The following is a 20,276-nucleotide window of genomic DNA, read 5'->3' as shown; positions in this document are numbered from 1 at the left end:
CACACTCACAGGCACACACGCACACACTCACAGGCACACACACACACACTCACACACTCACAGGCACACACACACACTCACAGGCACACACGCACGCACACGCACACACACACACACTCACAGGCACGCACACGCACACACATATAGACACACACCACATATACGTACATGCACACCAGGGGTGTCGAAAGTTGGGGGGGGGGGGGGGGGTATCTCAGAATATCTATGTTAATCAACACTGTCCACGTTATGCCAAAAACCAGAGGGAGAAGTTAACCACTGCAGCGGAAACCGTGCTCGCTTCTAATGTACAGCCTCATTGATTTGTACAGGTAGATATGTGTCTTTGTTTAGAGGGAGGTCACCTGCCTTTCTTCAGCTGATCCATACAAGCTCTGGACGAGGATAAGCAGAAACACATTCTTGCTCGTGAGAGAGGGAGCACATCGCCAGCCCAATCCACGTTGTTTTAGGATTAATGTTGACTCCCAGTTATGATGTCACTCCTTACCACCAACCAATCTTATATCTAGATTGCAAGATACTTAACATGATAATGTTTCAGAAGAAGGGTGAAGCTTACACTGGCTGTGTAATGTATTCTGTTGATGTGGGAAATCACATGTCGGCAACCGCACTTGGATATCAACCACGGCAAACAGTCAGGAGTTGTCATAACCTATGTCTGCATTTATTCTGTAACATTTGTTTATCTACACAAACCTACCGAACCATCCCATCACCCTGTTTGTGAAACTCGACAAGTTAGCATTCAAAGTCTTCAAAGCCTTCACCGCATCCTCAGTAGTGTCAGTGATTAGAAAATCGAATCTATTTAATCTACATCTGGTTTGGTTTTGTTATGATAAAACACAGGGGCGAGTGGTGAGGGCAGGGAGGAATGACCAACAGAGATGACTTGACTGTTAAACACAATTCCATCTAAAGTAGGCTCCCCTGTGCGCTGAGAACACGTTCCTGTCCCAATGGTGCTCTTAAAGGCTCCGGCTCCGGTGTCTGTGTTTTGACAGTTTTGATTGCATCAGATTTGAGGTCGCAAAGCTGCAATGTACTGTAGCGTACGCCGTGACATCCTGCTAACCCCACTGCCCTTAGGCTTTCCGTTTCTGTCTCAAACTGCGGGAAAATGGTGCATTTAGCTGCCAGAATTAAGAACATGCCCCCAGAACCCCCTTTGGGTCTGGGTTTACCCTGTGGTCTTGCCCTCATACTCTGAAACTTGCTACAGCGTCGCTGACACACACACACACATATGCATATACACACAGACAGTACACACATAACACAGACACACACACACAAACACACATGTGCACGCACACATACCAGCATAAATGCATTTTCAATCAGACACACCTTAGCAACATGTCACACACACACACAGACACACACACATATACGCACACACACACACTCACACAGACTGTCTGTATGTATGTACATTCAAAAACATCTGGGGTCTAGATGCCAGAGTCAATAGAATTTCACTCACTACCAACATGCTATAGATATTGCCATGCTGACTGCTGAAATCTTGAGGTTATCCTGAAAGTAACAAATACTGCCTTCAACCTTTCAGTAAGTGGAATCATTTTGCATACAACCCAGCCCTTGCACTGTGCACTTTTGCTGGCATTGAGAGAGTTCGGTAATGGGAACATACTTAGCTAAATGATGCTGAACAGAAAGAAGGTCCTGTTTTTAGTAAGACAGTAAGATCAAAGGAAACATTACATTCTTTTTTTCCAAGGATCCAAAGAAGAGCAAGTGGGTAGTATATGTGTACAAAGTCTCAGGTACTTCAAACAGATAGTGCTGCGCTAAGGCTTTTGTCTGGATTCTGGCCACCCGGAGGAGGAAAGTGACCATTAAGCCAGCGTAAAGGAACTGCGTTTTCCATCAGACACACCATAGCAACATGTCATACACACACACACACACACACACACATACACGCACACACACACACACACACACACACACACACACACATACATGCTCGCACACACACACACACACACACACACACACGACCACATACATTCACGCACACACACGCGCACACACACACACACACACACACACACACACACACAGTCACACACACTTACACAACCCTCAGGGAGACAGATAGAGCATATCCTAATTCCCTCCATCCTGTTAGTCATCAAGACAAATATGATTAATGCAACTTCTCTCTCTCTCTCTCTCTCTCTCTCTCTCTCTCTCTCTCTTTCTCTCTCTTCCTCTCTGTCAGTGAAAGCAGTGGAGAGATTTTGAATAATAACTGTGTGATGGAATATCACCAGACCACAGGAACCTTGAGTGCACACTTTAGAAACATGGTGAGTTGCATGGAAATAGCTACAAGTGCACATGAATGAGCAGAGGCTACATGATACCAAACTAATGACGAGCATTAAAAGGTTTGGGCAAATGACTCGACCCCAATATAGATAGATATTTTTTACTAGATTTAGTGCACAACACCACTTGTTCAGTTAATGGAGACTTTATTTTAGACAGAGGGAATTACGTGAATCTTTGTTTTTTTTTTTCAGTTTTACTGCACTGACATTTATAGGATTCCAGCACTGAGATATGGCCGAGTCTGAAATCCACATTCCGTACGGCCACCAGAATTCCATGTAGTCTTTCCTAGGGTTGTTTATCGTTCAGCCTGTTAACATCAAAGAGAATCATACATGCGTCGGTGCAAAATCACAGGCCAAACAGAAATGAAGGGAAGGGAAAAAAAAAAAATTAATGGTTCAACTCATTCCATCCCCATTTCGTCATTTCTTTTCTCCCTGCTCTACTCTCTCGAAGTCTTTGAAGCGGATCAAGAGGTCCGACCGCCGCGGGGCAGAATCGGTAACCGAGGAGAAGTTCACCATTTTGTTTGAGTCGCAGTTCAGCGTCGGAGGCAACGAGCTTGTCTTTCAAGTCAAGGTGAGAATGTAAACCCCCGCAGAGAGGCTCTATAATGCATTTCCCATGTACCAAAAGTCTGGCAGTTCAGCAATCCAAATAAAACACCCCCAAAGGAATCCTTAGAGGATACAAACAAAGTCTCTGTCTTGAAACACACACACACACGCAGATTACTGTGAATACTAAAGGAGATTCAGAGACACACACTGTATAATACACAGTAAGGAGAGTCATGTTCTCATAGTGAATCTGCATTTGCTTTCTGTGAAAACACAGCGCGAGTGGATAGAACACAAACCAACAGCGGCGTTTTTTCACGTGAAACGCACAGATACGCTTTCGCCCACACCCTGTCTCTTTACTTTTCATCCCACAATCCATTTCTCCTTCTCTCAGACTCTCTCTCTACCTGTGGTGGTGATTGTCCACGGTAGTCAAGACAACAACGCTACGGCAACTGTCCTGTGGGATAATGCCTTTGCTGAGCCGGTAAGCCCCGGAAAATCACATGACTTCGTCGTCCAAAAATCCTTAAACTAGAGCGATAGACTTGGCTATTATAGCCCTGTTAACTTTGTCTGTAATATACAGTATGTGTTAATGCTTAGAGGCCTCTTTTCAATTTATGGATTGAGGGGCCGATTTATGGATTTTTGTTTGAATGTTTTTGAACAAGCACTTGTCTGCTCTTCAGTATATACGACTGAAATCAGGACCCACATCAGTAGATTCTGATACGAGTGACCTATGTGATTATTTTAATGCTAAAAAAATTCAACCATTGAAACTTTTATTGCATTAAGGTTTGAGTTAAATCTTGAAAATGCCTATTACTTTTGGATGGATTTAAGATAAAAAAAAAAAAATCTTTCGGTATTTCACTTTAGGCAATGTGCCCAAGAAAGTGCTCTTGAAAGCGAAGTGTTTTATCTTCATTCATTGTCTGTCTGTTCCCTGAAATGCATTTTTCACAGGTAAAACAGCGGCTGAAGTTGCTCTTTCGTTGCTCTCTCAAACTAAATTCTAAACTCAAAGCTATTTGGAGTGTACTTATCATTTTAAACGTACCTGACGCGTTGGTGTGTATTCTCTACAGCAGTACAGTTTGTGACTGCAGAGATTAAAACAATAAACCTTAAAGCCTCCTGATAAAACCACCCAGGATAACGTCAGCTTAGACCAGAAAACAGAACTGGACCCAGAACTGACCCGCAACCACAGAAGTTCCAGTTACAAATTACAAATTACAAATGACAAACTATTATTTCCTCCACAACCTCCATAACACCTGAGTGAAATCCACTCAACCCACATTCTCTCTCTCTCTCTCTCTCTCTCTCTCTCTGTCTCTCTTTATCTCTCTGTCTCTCTTTATCTATCTGTCTCTCTTTTCCTGTTAGGGTCGAGTCCCCTTCATCGTGCCAGATAAGGTCCTTTGGCCCCAGCTGTGTGAAGCTCTGAACATGAAGTACAAAGCTGAGGTGCAGTCCAATCGCGGTTTGTCCGAGGAGAACCTGGTCTTCCTCGCCCAGAAGGCCTTCAGCAGCTCCAGCATCAACCCAGACGACTACCGCAACATGACCATGACCTGGTCCCAGTTCAACAGGGTAAGATGTTTATAAACCGCCGTTTAAAAACCTTCAACTGATCCCTTTGTAAAAGGATAAAAACGGAAGGGTCACAAGTCTAGTTCTGAACTGAACCGAAGAGGCCTCTGGGACGAGAGGTGAAATGTCTTCAACCAAGTCTAGTTGCCCTCGACTTCAACCCCTCTTGAATAACCATGACCTGGATGACAGACAACAGCAGTTATTCCGTAAAACGATTATGTGTATTTGTTTTATTTGCCGCCTATATAAAACACAGGCTGGAGACAGGTGTTTAAGACTCATAATCAATCATGATAATAAATGATTGACAGGCCTGAGGTAAGAATATTGTATGAGGCACACAGTTCAGCTGTAGTGTTGCCAGCTGACACAGTTACCAGCTTTCTAAACTTCTCTGCAGAAGACAAACAGGCCCAAACATTAAAGAATGCTTCATTTTAGTAAGAAAACATGTGATTTGCATATGTGTTTTAGGCATTTTGATCCACTCACTTAGGCTTTTAACATTATGTATATCATATTGTGAACTTGTTTTGAGAAGGTTTATTACTTAGGCTTATAGTGAATCTGAGAAGCACAGACTTCTTTCTAGACCTGTGTCACTGTAGATTTAGATGTAATATGATTAGTATTGTATCATTTTCAGCAGGGCAGGGCAGAAAGTTAAAACTTTTAATATGGTAGCCCCATTTAAACCAAGAAATGAAAATAACATTGTGTAACTTCAGCTTATATTGTGCTACTCCTGATATGACAATTATGTGAGTATAGTAATGAATCGATGATTAATGTCAGTGTTCATAAATATGCCTTTTAGGCAAAAAGCAACATTTTAAAAAGGTCAGCTCACACAGCATGCCAAAATAACCTCCATTTAATGTATCAAATCTCAGGGCTCTGTCCTATCGATCGGTCTTAGTTTTAAGCTTTTTTATTCGAAACTTAATGCCTTATTTGCGTTTAGAATTAAAAAAAAAAAAAGGTGTGTCTTTCAGTCCCAGTCAGGTAATCACAGTAACATCACAGCACGACGGTAACATCCCATCGCCACGGTGACGGTAACTGCTGTTCCGCATCAATGTTAATGCGCTGTTATAAAGAAACGCGCAGTGAATTCCAAGCGTCCGAAATTCTCAGTTTCAGCTTTAACCTTTAAACTACATTCACATGCTGAAAACGATGACAGTAAATTCAAAAACAAACACAATGGACGTTCTTTTGAAACCATTGAAAAAGGTTTATAATGGTTTATAATTACAGTATGAAAAGGTTTGATAGATTTTTTGTTTGCTATGCATGCTCAAGGCTGCGGTTGTCTTTGAAGCAGCTTCAGTGTGGTTTCACTTCATTGCACATCAAGTGCCCCCAATACAAGCAACACATAAAGCATGCATTTTTTTTTTCTTTTCTTTTGGCTTTATGGATTTCGCCATTTGAATTATGACATTGTCAACGTGTACAACATTTTAAAACCCCTTAACTCGTTACTTTGTTAAGACGGTATAAAGGCGGCTTTTTATAAGGTGGCATAAAGCGTTGCCGCGGAAATAAATGAGAAAATACACTTGTAAAGACGGTTGCGCTCTCTCTCTCTCTCTTTTGTGCATGTGTGTGTGGGTGTGTGTGTTTGTGTGTGTGTGTGTGTGTGTGTGTGTGTGTGTGGTGTGTGTGGGTGTGTTTGTGTGTGTTTGTGTGTGTGTGTGTGTGTGTGTGAGTGTTTGTGTGTGTGTGTGTGTGTGTGTGTGTGTGTGTGTGTGTGTGTGGGTGTGTTTGTGTGTGTTTGTGTGTGTGTGTGTGTGTGTGTTCTGAAGTTCTTTTCTGCTCTTTTAAGTGCTTAAGCATATGGTTAAGTCAGGTCTCTCACATAGAGAGAGAAAAAATGAGAGAGAGAGAGAGAGAGAGAGAGAGAGAGAGAGGTGGGTTGCTTAATACCCTCAAATGTAAAATCTGTGACTTCTCCTCCAGATCACCTATTAAAACAGAATCACAGTCAGAGAGTGAGATCTGATCATTTAGCCAATGGTCATGTCTGAGTTTCATAAGTGTCTCTCTCACATTAACAACACAGTCTTCACTGCATATTCACCAGCCAAGAGTTGTGTAACACACTTTATTTTTCTGTTCGGATTAGAAGAAAACTCTTTATTTTTCTGCTATAATCACTGTGATCCGTGAATTGAGATTCATTCATGAATTGTTTTTATTTCAAGATTTAGGGTGGTATATATATTTTTTATTCTGAACTATAGAACAGAATATTTAGAAGAGCATTACCAAGTAAAATATAAACACCCTATATTGTAATCATAAAGCCACCGTTTATTTGGCTAATTTTCCTCCGAACGAAGATCCCCTTATTATCGTAGGGGGGAGAAGAATGTTTGCTTATCCCCGATCAGAGTGTACGTTACAATGACTAAAGCATGCACCCAAGGTTTGGGCACTCATCCAAACGTTTCTTCGTTTTCTGTTGTTTTTTTTGTTTTTTTTGTAATGAAGGATTCACTGAAGCCTTGACGTGAATGGAAATCTGTAAATCTGTCACTTTCTCTGCAGGAGAGTCTGCCTGGGAGAAACTTCACGTTTTGGCAGTGGTTTGACGGCGTCATGGAACTCACAAAGAAGCATCTCAAGCCACACTGGAATGACGGGTAAGCGCAAATCTTTCGTTTACGGGAGGGAATGCGAAACGGGAAGGAGCATCGCGACACGCAGCGATACTCTGTACGTCCTGTGGTTCTGTGCCTCGTTCCTCTGTCTCCCCGATTTACCTCTCTGACTTCATTTGTTAAGACGCAGACAGAGAGAGAATCTTCTTTTATCAATCAGCCAATTTTACGGGACTAACTCTATCGCCATTACGGTACCTTTGTGAAGTACCGTTAGCATGCCACATGCAGTGTAAATCAGTACAGTGTACGCGTGCAAACACATCTGAATCAGGCCACAGCCTTTACTGAGGTATCTATTCACTTTTTATGAGAATTTCTCTACTGCGCTACAACTTGGCAGTGATGGATGTGGACGCCCTCCTCACAACTTTTAAATTGTTTTCCTTGTCCGTATTAACGTGTAGCATAAATGACTTTCCAGGAACTAATCCTGCCTTTTTTCCCCCGCGGATTCCAAGTACAGACTGGTATTCCCAGTATTTAAAAAAAAAAATCAGAGATTCCACCTGCTTAAGTGAAACTTAAGAAGTAAACAATTAAAAACTTGTACGTAGGATTCTGGAAAGGAAAGGGTACCAGGGGATTGACGATCCGAAACTGTGCTCGGTATTATCGCTAACGCGTATGGACTTTTTTTCCGTTTTTGACTCTTACTTTCCTTATGATGGTTCCTTAAATAAAAAAAGAATATTGTCCAAAAAAGGGGGGACGTCGACACACAGAGAAAAGCACATCGACAGACTACGCTTGAAACAGCCAGCATTTATCCTTGTGCTGTCTGAGAGAGAGAAAGAACAGTATCGCCCATGCGGCGTCACCACCCTGACCTGCCATGCTAACTCAGCCCTGCTGCGCTAATGATTTGCCAAGAGGAGCTCATACGCTCAGCTCTTCGGAAGAGTATACATTAACCTACGTTGAGTAACGTGACCTGTCACCATCCCTCAAACTACCAGCACCACACACACACACACTCACACTCACACGCTCACAAATAAAAGATAAAATTGCAAAACATTCTCTGAGGGCCTCCACCCACCATACAGAAAATAAACTGAGTAAGTTCTGTTCATTTTTTATATGTGTGTGTATATATATATATATATATATATTTAAAGGTATTCACTTTATGGAGTAATTTCGGACACTATGTTCTTTGTGCAAATTGAAAAGCAATTAAGAGCCATTTATATGGTCTTGTGAAAAAGAATTATATGATTCAGTCAGAATTACTACACAGCCATAACATAAGCATTACACAATCACTGAACAGATGCACTGTTCCATGGACACAGTGGACAGTAATACCTGGGTTTTCCATCATTGTCTTTTATATTCTCTGTGTGTGTGTGTGTGTGGGTGTGTGTGTCTGTGCATGCATTTGTGTACATGTACGTGCTTGGAAGTCGCTGGTTATTTGGATGATTGTGTTTGTAACGCTAACACTAGTGTGTGTTTAAAATGAATTCATTTAAGTGTGTGTGTGTATGTGTGTGTGTGTGTGTGTGTGTGTGAGTAGTTACTGTATGTTTCCTGTGCATGTATGGGTTTCATTTATGTCTTAAGTGTGCATGTGACACATGTTTTCAGTCAAGTGACTCATGTGACCATACAGTGAACCCTGTGTTGTGTGTGTGTGTGTGTGTTGCTTTGCATGTGTGCGAGCTCATATTCTGGCATGTTCATATATGCACGAGTGACTGTCTTTTTGAGTTTCCGTGTGAGTGATCGTGCTGTCCATACGCACCGTCCCCCCAGCCCCTGAAACAAGCTGTGATTTTCTGTTCGATTCCTTTTATTCCATTTGGATGCTGCTGACATAAGACCTTTTCCATAATGGAGGGCATTTTTGCCATGGCAACGACTAGATGTTGCAATACAACCTGCCCCAGTGATGCACATGAATTTATTGATGGACAGATTGTGTAGTGAGAACTAAGGGAGATGGAATGTAATAGAAACGTACTGACATATCTCTCTCTCTCTCTCTCTCTCTCCCTCTCTCTCTCCCCCTCTCTCTGTGTCTCTCTCTCTCGCTCTGTCTCTCCCTCCCTCTGTGTCTCTCTGTCACTGTTTGTGTGTGTGTTTCTGTTTCTCACTCTCTCTTTCAATCTCTCTCTCTCTCTTTCTGTCTCTCTCTCTGTCTGTGTCTCTCTGTCACTGTTTGTGTGTGTGTGTGTGTGTGTGTGTCTCTCTCTCTCTCTCTCTGTCTCTCAGGGCGATACTAGGTTTTGTGAACAAGCAGCAGGCTCAGGACATGTTGATGTCCAAACCTAATGGAACATTTCTTTTGCGCTTCAGTGACTCTGAGATCGGCGGAATCACAATCGCCTGGGTTGCAGAGAACCCCAACAAAGCAGGTGCGGCCCATCACCCCTGAATCTTTATCAGTCCCGTCTCGTCCCTGTCAGACAGGATCAACTCTATCCCAAAAACACAGCCAAAACCTGTTCCCTTAGCACGGTGCACCCCGCCCTCTGACACGACCACTGCAAGTCTGCATTTCAATGCCTTACTTAGGATCGACAAGTCAATTTTAGACAAATACGCTGGCTCCCATTATATTGCCACAAAGAAACTAGTCCCAACATTCGTAAAACAAACCGTCAAGGAGGACACATTTAAGTCATTTGTCTTCATAAAATCCACATTTCCACCGTATTATAAAAGACTACACTTGTTTCACTGTCTGTTCTAAGAGTATTTAGGGGATTTGCAGTCGTGTTGTTTTGCTCACTAAAAGTGAGCCAATCACCGTCCGGGGGGGTATTTTTAGGCGGAACCTTTGAGCTGGTGTCTTTGTTTCCCTCAGGAGAGAGGATGGTGTGGAATCTCATGCCCTACACGACTAAAGATTTCACCATCCGCTCTCTGGCCGACCGGATCAGCGACCTGAACCATCTGTTGTACCTCTACCCTGACAGGCCTAAGGACGAGGTCTTCTCCAAATACTACACCCCACCACTCTGTACGCCACTCACTTTATTGCTTCTGTGTGTGTGTGTGTGTGTGTGTGTGTGTGTGTGTGACAGAGAGAGAGAGAGAGAATGTCATTTTTAAATTTGGAGAACAGTTAGACAGGGCAGATTGACACAGTTCATAGTCATAGTCAAGTATCAGTGGAATTTAAGTCAGTGGATTCATGTCCGCGGATTTTTTTTTTTTTTTAATTTCCGTGTTCTTTTGAAATATTTAATTTACTCTTTTTGTTCCTCTCTTCTACAGCGAAAGCAGTGGACGGCTATGTCAAACCACAAATCAAACAAGTAGTACCAGAGTAAGTATTTACATTGTTAAGTGCTCTCTTCCTCTCTCTCTTTTGGAAAAATCCAGTACCATTTAATAGGAGGAATATCATCACTATCATCCTAGGAGGAAAAGGTCCTGCATCTCTCTCTCTGTCTCTCTCTCTCCCTCTCACTCCAGTGCACGCTCTGAATGCTGATTGCTCAGTAAAGATCTTGCTGTTCTGAATGTCCTAGCCCTTAACCTATTGCGCGCACGCAGTTTCCCTTGTTAGTACGTTCACATTAACATTGACTTTATCATCAGAGTTCCAGCAAAGGTCCGACCCAGCGTGAATTTCGCCGTTGCCATGGAAACGTTGCGTCGTTTGATCTCAATCCTCTCATCAGCATACACTTAGCCCTGTTAGCGTCATTAGTAGTGTTAGCACGCTAGTTCGCTAGACTGGTGGGCTCGGCAGATCACTCAGGTCAGGCGCGGCGGGAAGTTAGCCGCCGCTATGGAGATCTCCAGCTATTCAATCTCAGTTTCCAGTGACAGCATACACACTGAGCATTATAGCATCATTAATGTCATTAGCATGTTAGTGCAGGTCGTCAGATCCTCTGAGCTCTTTGATCTGCTGTGGCGTGATGCTAGTTGTAGCCATGGAGATTGGTACAGTGCTTGTTAAGAAAGCAAGACAGGTCTGAGTTTTCTGTTGGGTCCTTGAAAGTTGTGTCTTTCTCTGTGTGTGTGTGTGTACGTGTGTGTGTGTGTGTGTCCAGATTTGCAACGCCTAATCCTGACCCAGCTGCCAATCCAACCTACATGGATCATGCAGCATCTCCAGCTGTTAGTCACTCTCAAAACTACGGCATATACCCGCCCATGTAAGTACTGAGACCAGTGTGTGTGTGCGCGTGTGTGTGTTTGTGTGTGTGTGTGTATGCATGCTTCAGTAATCTACATTCTGTGACAATATTTACAGCTCTGATCAGTGTAATATCCTTGTTCTCAATTTCATTCTATCTAATCTGGTCATTCTCTCTCTCTCTCTCTCTCTCTCTCTCTCTGTCTCCCTCTCTCTCAGGAGCGACTCCATGCTGGACGCTGAAGGAGACTTTGATCTGGATGACACCATGGATGTGGCCAGGCATGTGGAGGAGCTTCTCCGCCGGCCTCTGGAGGGCCAGTGGAACAGCCAACAGTCATGACCTCCTCACCACACCCACCACCTACCCTCTACCGCCCCACAATGCTTTTATTCCATTCATCTCTCTCTCTCTCTCTCTCTCTCTCCTCCTCTTTATCTCCCTCTCTCTTTCTCTCTCTCTCTCTCTGTCTCCCCGTCCCTGTCTCTGTCCTGCTTATCCTCCTGACATCCCCACTCACGTTTCTGTAGCTCTAATGTGAAAAGTTCAGAGATGGTTGTGAACGACAGTACTTTCTTTCTTTCTGTCTCTCTTTCTATCTTTCTTTTTTTGTTGTCGTTGTTGTTGTTGTTGTTCCTTTTTTTTTTTTTCCACGATTCTGTCATTTCTCTCAGCATGTTGGCTGCATGCAGAGACGACATGTTCATTTTTGTTCCCATATTGTTATCTGTTAAAACAGATTAAATGACGAAAAAAAAGAAAAAAGATAACTGGTCTACGTCTAACCACCAAACAGTATTGAGCAAAAGAAGGGGGGAAAATATTGTTTTTCAAAATTGCATGTGCTCTTTTCGTTTTGTTTTAACTGAACCCCCCCCCCCCCCCCCACAAAGAAATGTACTACTGTAAGGAGTTATTGTTATATATTTTTTAATTATTCTAGTTTGTCTTTTTATTCAATGTGTCCCAAAAATTTCTGATCGAATGACATACATCAAGTCCACTGCACTCTGAAGCAAATTTTGTCCTTGTTGCGAGATGACATCACTGTTACCATGACGATTGTAATGTACGCTGAACCCTGCACAGGTTGAAGCAGAGTTGTTGTATGCATCACATCTGTGTCTCCGGCTTAAACAAGTTTACTCAAAAATTGGTCTCTCTCTCTCACACACACACACACACACATATACATACATTCTCACACACACACACACATACATACATTCTCACACACACACACACACACATATACATACATTCTCACACACACACACACACACACATATACATACATTCTCACGCACATACACACACACACACACACACACACATGCATGCACACCAGTATGCACTCACACATTGTCAGACACACAATGCAACATAAACTTCATTAAGAACATACATAAAGCTGACAAAAATACACCCCTCCCCCCCTTCTCTTTTTCTTTCTTTCACTCTCTCTTATTCTCCTTGACCAACTGGCCCTGGAGGTGACAGGTTTGTCACTAGGTATTTTTTATGAGTGAACACAGGTGCCATTAGAAACACACAGACGAGTGTAAATGAAACCCCAGAGAGACGCACACAGAGAGACGCGTCTCCTCGCTAACGCTACACTACAAAGATCCCTCTCCAACGCACGACGCGACAGCCATCACGGCCTCATCCTCCGCTCGTCCGCACACCGGGGCACGTGGGTAAAACACGGACGCTGTGTTGACGCGTCTTTCCACATGCTTTGGCAACACTGTGTGTCTGCTGTAAACAGTGGCCCGGTTCCCCCCCCCCCCCCCCCCCCCCCCCCCCCCCCCATGTCAGGCTTTGGTTCATACGAAAGCAGGCCCTCCCTTTATTTCCTCTACGCGTACACACACACACACACACACAAACACATACACACGCACACAAACACACATGCACACACACACCAACACACATACTCACACACGCACACACAAACACATACACAAGCACACAAACACACGCACACATACACACGCACACACACACAAACACACACACGCACGCACACAAACAAACACATACACACGCACACAAGCCCACATGCACAGAGAAAAACACACTCGCCTTATCCACTCAGGACAGTATCTCTCGGTGGATGTATCAATGGAAAAAAAAAATATTGAAGAAAACTAAGCAGAAGAATAAAAAAATGTATCTATTTACATTATATATGAATTTATTTTCTTTAACATAATTCTATTTTATTACTGTGGAAGCTTTTTGGCCCCGCCCTCCAGCGTTATGTGACCTCTGCATGACCTCTTTAAGGCCTTTTAAAATGGCCACCTATGTAGCCTGGCTTTGGTTCTCAGCGGATAGATCATATATTAAAAAAAGGAAAAAACAAAAACAAAAAAAAAAAAACAAGCCATATTGTAAATGTGGAACTGTTGTCTCAGAACATTTCTTATTAGCTAATGTGTGTCCAGCAAACATTATTTAAAAATCCCAATTTTGATCTGTTTTTTTTTTTTTTTTCTGCAGCAAATATTTCTCAGTGTACTTTGGTTTCTGCGAAGTTACTTTTTCGGGTTTTGTTTGTTTGTTTGTTTTCTTTTTGTTTTTTTTTGTTTTTTTTTAAGTCTCCTCAGGAAAAGGGGAGCATCGACATACATAGGAAGTCGTGTGCTTTTTCTTCTTTCTTTCTTTCTTTCTTTCTTTCTTTTTTTTATCTTCCTCCTGATTTTCAAACTCTCATGAGTCTTTGTTCTCCTGTAGTCTATGTTTTAACATTGTAAGGTGGCGAAGTGGTGTGCATGTTTGTGTGTATGTGTGTGTGCGTGTGTGCGTCAGCGTGTGTGTGTGTGTGCACACACGCTCGTTGTTGAACGAGTACATTTTCTGTTGTGTTCCGTGTGTTTGTCCCTCGTTTGTTGTTTGGTTGTAGTGCTTTGGATATGTGTTCCAAGAAAGCAAAAATTGAATTGAAAATAAAGTTTTATAAATAATTTCAACTACAACTCAAGAGCAGAGGGAATTTCTCGTTTTGTTTTGTTTTTTTCTCTTTGTTTCATGCCCTTCCAAGTGTTGACAGAGTTTCCTCTCTTTCAAAGCATAGAGAATTACTGCTCATAAACCTAAGTACAAAATGCACGATTAAAGATTACAGATATGTCTAAGACAATTATAATGTTGTAGAACCCGCTTATACATTAATGCCTCTGATAGCATTAAGACATAAGATCCTTACTGCATGACTTAACGTTCATAAAGCGTCTCACTGTATCACGCTGCACATCTGTCATACACATACAGAGATGGCCATAGATATATTATGCGTTGTGATATGTAATGGAGATGTAAACAGACATTCATAAACTATTATTCACATTGTCTAACACCATTCTTAGTCTGTAAGTCCTGTTTAAACTCAAACCTAAATATCTCACCTTGTCCTGTTTTTAAATCATGTCTTTGCCCGGCAGCTCTCTAAGCAGCCGTAGCGGTATTTAAAGCTTTTGTAATGTTACTGAATGACATAGAAACAACCTTGAAAATGCCAATATCACGCCATACTCTGTTTGTATTATCAGCAGGAACACATTGTGGTCTGAGCAATGTAAAGTAACGTACTTGGCCAGCAATTCACCGTTTAAAGCACAGGTTTTGACCTCAGACAACTTAATGAGTAATGAGTTTTGTGGTACGCAGTGTACGACACACACACACACACACACACACATATACACACAGAAACACACTGTATTACTGAATTGCAATGAATGCTCGGTTATCACAATGACAAAAGTGCAACACAAGTTCACTCTCTCTCTCTCTCTCTCTCTCTCACACACACACACACATACATACACTCTCTCTCTCTCTCACACACACATACACACACACATATACACTCTCTCTCTCACATACACACACATACACTCTCTCTATCCCTCTCTCTCTCACACACACACACACATACATTGAATAACACTACTGTGCTGTTATCAGATGGAAACACCTATTGTTGATGTCATTAAGCTGTAAACCTTTTGACAGACTTGAATTCCTTTACCCTCTGCCCAACCACACTGCCCCCCCCCTCAAGTCCCACAGAATTACAAGCAAAACTTAATGCAGTTCAACTCAGTAACAGTGTCGTTCTAATCTTCAAACTCCATTACAATTCACCTTATCTCTCCAAGGCTTACAACATATGACTCACAGCTCTCTCTCTCTCTCTTTTTTCTCTCTCTCTCATTCTCTCTCTCTCTCACCCTCGCTCTCTCTCTCATTCTCTCTCTCTCGCTCATTCTTTTTCTGTCTGTCTGTCTCCCTCTGTTTTTCTTCTTTATTTCCATATGCCTCAGACACACACACACACACACACACACACACACACACTTTCACATAGGATGTACAAGGACAAACACTGGTGCATTTGTCAGTCTGACATGCCAAGGAGACTGAACATATGTTCTCCAGTCACTCCCACAGACTCGCAAGTTTTAAACAACGCAGAGAACTACAAGGATATTCAAAATATTCTTTTAAAATTGTGACCATTCTGTTTACGTGTTAAAAAAAATAAATGGCCATGTGTGAATGTGTGCAGTTCTGTAATATTCCCTTTCTTTGCTCAGTAGTAAGTCCTTTCCCCCAATTTCTCTCTCTCTCTCTTTCTGTGTGTGTGTGTGTGTGAGAGAGAGAGAGAGAGAGAGAGAGTGCAAGTGGGAGAGACAGAGACAGAGAGAACATGAACTGAAAAACATCATTGAAAATTAGAGAAACAGAACAAACTCTGGTACCTGTGTCACCCAGAACTGTCTTCGTCCATGCGCTGCTTAAAAACGCAAAAACATTTCAGTTTTGACAAAGAAAAACCTGATACTTCCATTACCAAAGGGCTTGGACAGCAGACGAATTATAATCACTTTGGACCATTCATTTCGAGGGTTCCTATTGACCAAGATGCAGTTGACAGATTCTTTGGTAATGTCTTTCTAAGGCAGTAACACATGTTTGGTTTTAACTCAACTGCCCACCTGAGACAAGTTTAGGACTTAAAGTTTTAGATTTTAAATTTTATAGGAAGCGATCTGTGATCGTGCACACACACACACACACACACACTGTGAGCAGTGGCTTTAACCCATCCTGTACACACCAGTAGTGAGCATATACACACCAGGAGCAGGAGCAGGAGCAGTGGACAGCATGCCCGGGGGGGGGGGGGATTAAGTGCACTTGGATGGGAGGGGGGGAGTGCTGTTCGCCCAGTCCCCACACCCACATTTTCCCTGCCGGGCCCAGGAACTGAACCTGCAACCCTCCGGTCTCACGCCCGCTCCTCTAACCATCAGGCCTCGACTCTCCGCCAATGTGTATTTTATCACATCACAGGGCAATGTTGGATAAGACAGTCGTCTTCCTACACCTGTAACAGAAAATCCAGGAATAAACAGTGGAGATCGAAAAAAGGGGCTGTTAAAATGGCTGTTTTCATTCACACAACCAAATAACTCTCACAGAATTTGAATACTTCCCCAAGTATAATATGAAGAACTTTCTGCGTGATTCTTAGCTTTATAGATTCATATAATTTGAAGTCCTTTGATAAGGCATGACTGCTACTACTATTACTACTGTTACTACTACTACTTGGTCTTCTTGTTCTTTTTCTTCTTATTATTATTATTAGTAGTACTATTATTATCAATAATAATTATATTTATTTATCAACTCCGTTTATTTCTCTCATTCATTTGGGGGAACATCTCGTTCATCCAGATTTTCAAAATAAAGATTATTCAACTGTCCTAAGACCTCGTTTAACAAATGCGTTTACGAAAGGGCCAACGCATCCAAAGAGACGTCTTATATTGAATTATTCTGTGTTACAACTAAAAACTGCTCTATTTTTAGTAAAGTAAAATTTGATTGTGATGCCAGTTTGCCCCCCCCCCAAAAATTGCTCGTTCCTCTGTTTATCTCAATCGTCGTTCCCGTCGCGTTTTGCGGAAGGATACCTTCGTCCTCTATTGTTCTTCTAGTGCATGACGATGGGACTCACTGCCAATGTGCCCTCCAAGATAGTGAGATGCAATTAACGGTCCACTGTCAGTTCTATTAAATCACAAATTTAACTGCATCTTACTTGTATTTCCCACATTTTTTCGCAGAGATTTAATCTTTCCACTCGTGGAAAACAAATTATTCTTATATTAAATGAAACTCCTGTTCAGTCACGCTATGTTAACCTATGCCTGCTTCCGCAGTTGGTAAAGGATTGGACATGGCATGGGGTCAGCGTGCGGTCGCTTGGAGACGGAACTGTTGCTCGGATACGGTTTGACTTTACATAGTTATTAAGGCTAATTGTCTAGAGCTTTTAGCATGCCAGATAAACAGAAGAACATGGGCCGTGAAAGAAAACCGATTACCTACACTACAAAGACAGATGAACACAGACATAACCGATACATTAGGCTTTCTAGTCATAGTGAACGATCAATACTTACTTATTAGGACGGAGCAGTAGAATACACTGCATTAGCTCGCATTACACAACTCAGTCATGTTACACAAACATTTATTACTGACCGTAATATTGGTATTCTCTCCACGAAGTCCAACAAGTCCTCTCCTTGTCTTACACACTGTAGCCTACAGGTGTCTATAAAGCCGCGAACGCAAATGGCATTAACAGTAATGCCTAACATTTTGGCTACTTAATTTGTTTTCTGATATAGAGACTGATGTCTTAAAAGGAGCTGGAAATTCAGAATATTTTTTAGTTTTGACGTGTTTTAAGCTTGTTATATTTTGGACAGACATCCAATAACATTGGACCCGCAAACGTGCATTTAAATGAGAAAGGCAAGAAAGTCTTGTTTGCTATATATCCGTGGTTTACGATTAAAACCATGAGTTGATATTAACCTATATGTTAATCTATGATTTTTTTTGCAATGTCTGTCGTTCATTTTCAGTTTTCTGTCGCAAGAGGACGAGTGAATAGAATTCTGACCAACTATAATTACTTGTTAGGGTAGGCTAGTAGGCTACAAAGAAACACAGGTTACCTGTTACATCTAGACAAGTCCACCTAAAATATTGACAGTCGTAATCAACACCAAAAACAATTTAAAAGCACGCATTTCCAAACGAAACAAATAAAATGACCCGTCTAATTTCCCTCGATAATGCTTCTCAGAAATAAACGTTTCGCTACACTTATTGTCCACAAGATGGCACTACATCATAAAGTAACGCTGCCCTCTTTTAACGCCCTTACGTTATCTGAACATGTATATTCCTTAACTCTTAAGTGCAGTTGCAGTTCCACACGCATCATTATATTGTGTTGAAACTTGATAGACCCGAAGTCTTCATGTGAATTCGCTATCGTCATTGCCGAACACGAATCCAGATGTCAATTTGACGATGTAATTCAGTCAGATCACGTGTCTCTGAAGCTGCATCCCTCATTCAAACTGCGAGGCGCTAATTGTCGCTAATTATCGTCATACTAATCGCGCAGACAATTATTAATCTCTGTGACGGGCTGAAGTAATTAAGAGTCACTCTGGAACCGTACCAAACTGTGATGAGCCGCAGGAGGTTGCAAATGAAGACCAGGGAAAAATACCAAGAGCAGAGAGGGAGAGAGATACATTGAGTGAAGTCGTTTCAAACCCTCCTCAAACTTATGGTTTCACAGGCACTGTATGAGTTAATGTCATCTCAAAATAATGTTGCGCCGAATATAAATCAAGAAAATTTTTTAAAAAAATCTCTCTTTCTGTGTTGTGGGTTCAGTTAGGGTGGGGTGTTCGGAGGAAAGTTTCAATTCCCCAATTCTCTGCAATCATATGACATATAGACAGGAAGTAAGGGTGTCACATTGCAGGAAATCACCTTTCTGTCTCTCTCTCTCTCTCTCTCTCTCTCTGTCTCAACACTTTATTTGGAATGGGGTGTAGTTCACAGTTTTTTCACATAGGGTGGGGCACAGTTCCGTGATTTGGCTGTGGGAGATAAATTTCAGTTAGTCACACACATATCGTAAAAATTGACTTTGTATAAGCATCTGTGCTCCCTTGACCTCGGCTGGGATTGAACGGGGTCAGTGAAGTGACTGCAATGGTGACGCATAGGCTTTGAAATGAAGGTTCTTTGTTCCATCTCCGACGCGTTTCGTCCTTTTTGGAACATCAGAAAGAGAGGGGGGGCAAGGCCACGGTTCTAAGTCAAGACCATTGGTTCAGGGCCAAACATTTGGTTTTCTGGAATAAATAAAGTTTGGTCAGAGGGCTTGGAAGATTAGGCGTTTTTAACCACTGTCTTATCTAGGCAAACGTAACCCCCGAAGAACCTTCCATGTAGCACAAATACCATCTGTATTTGGGAAAGCTTGAATGAAATTCATATGACCGAGACTCCATTTAGACCACTGCAGTCCTGGAGGGGACTCCTGTTGGTTTTCATATTAAGCAACCACTGCGATGTCTAATGGGCCGGAGAACTGCACACTCGGTTCTCAGATTAAAAATCAACCTGTAGCTGAGAGATTACAGCAAAGAAACCGTCGGGAAATTTTGGGCCCATTGGGTCTGGGCTTGAATACTCTCAGGTTTAAGGCGACACCCTCTTACTTAAATTGAACTAATCCAGTCTCCTCTATAAGCAGGTATGGATTTTAGTGGATCTTCTGAGATGTAGGGAAACATGTTACCTCAGTTGTGGAGAATGAGTGCTGAGTTTTGGCTAACTTCCCCGAACAGGATGTTGCTGCTGTCGACAAAAAGGTTGTTAAACAAGCATGCAAATTGTAGTAAAAGAGAAATCAGATGGTTTCGGCAAACTTGTTTGGATCTATCACTCTCTTTTTTTCTTTCTCTGTCTCCTTCTTCTGTTTTCTCCTTCTTCTGAAACTCTTTTGTCTTAAAGGATACTGTGTAGTCATGTGT

General features: G+C 42.0%; 1 protein-coding gene across 1 annotated transcript in view; it reads left to right on the top strand.

Moving 5' to 3' along the window:
- stat5a (signal transducer and activator of transcription 5a) overlaps positions 1 to 12,206 on the top strand; it is a 64,534-nt gene extending 52,328 nt beyond the window's left edge. The window contains exons 11-20 of the mRNA XM_030793613.1: positions 2,279 to 2,366; positions 2,851 to 2,973; positions 3,352 to 3,444; positions 4,356 to 4,562; positions 7,122 to 7,216; positions 9,455 to 9,597; positions 10,050 to 10,205; positions 10,463 to 10,514; positions 11,251 to 11,355; positions 11,556 to 12,206. Coding sequence (XP_030649473.1) covers positions 2,279 to 2,366; positions 2,851 to 2,973; positions 3,352 to 3,444; positions 4,356 to 4,562; positions 7,122 to 7,216; positions 9,455 to 9,597; positions 10,050 to 10,205; positions 10,463 to 10,514; positions 11,251 to 11,355; positions 11,556 to 11,679 — 1,186 coding nt within the window. The 3' untranslated portion in view covers positions 11,680 to 12,206. The remainder of the gene's footprint in view (positions 1 to 2,278; positions 2,367 to 2,850; positions 2,974 to 3,351; positions 3,445 to 4,355; positions 4,563 to 7,121; positions 7,217 to 9,454; positions 9,598 to 10,049; positions 10,206 to 10,462; positions 10,515 to 11,250; positions 11,356 to 11,555) is intronic.
- Positions 12,207 to 20,276: the final 8,070 nt, after the last annotated feature.

The sequence above is a fragment of the Chanos chanos genome, chromosome 16 (assembly GCF_902362185.1).
Source record: "Chanos chanos chromosome 16, fChaCha1.1, whole genome shotgun sequence".
NCBI classification, from domain to species: domain Eukaryota; kingdom Metazoa; phylum Chordata; class Actinopteri; order Gonorynchiformes; family Chanidae; genus Chanos; species Chanos chanos.
This window is presented reverse-complemented; position numbering and strand designations above follow the sequence as displayed.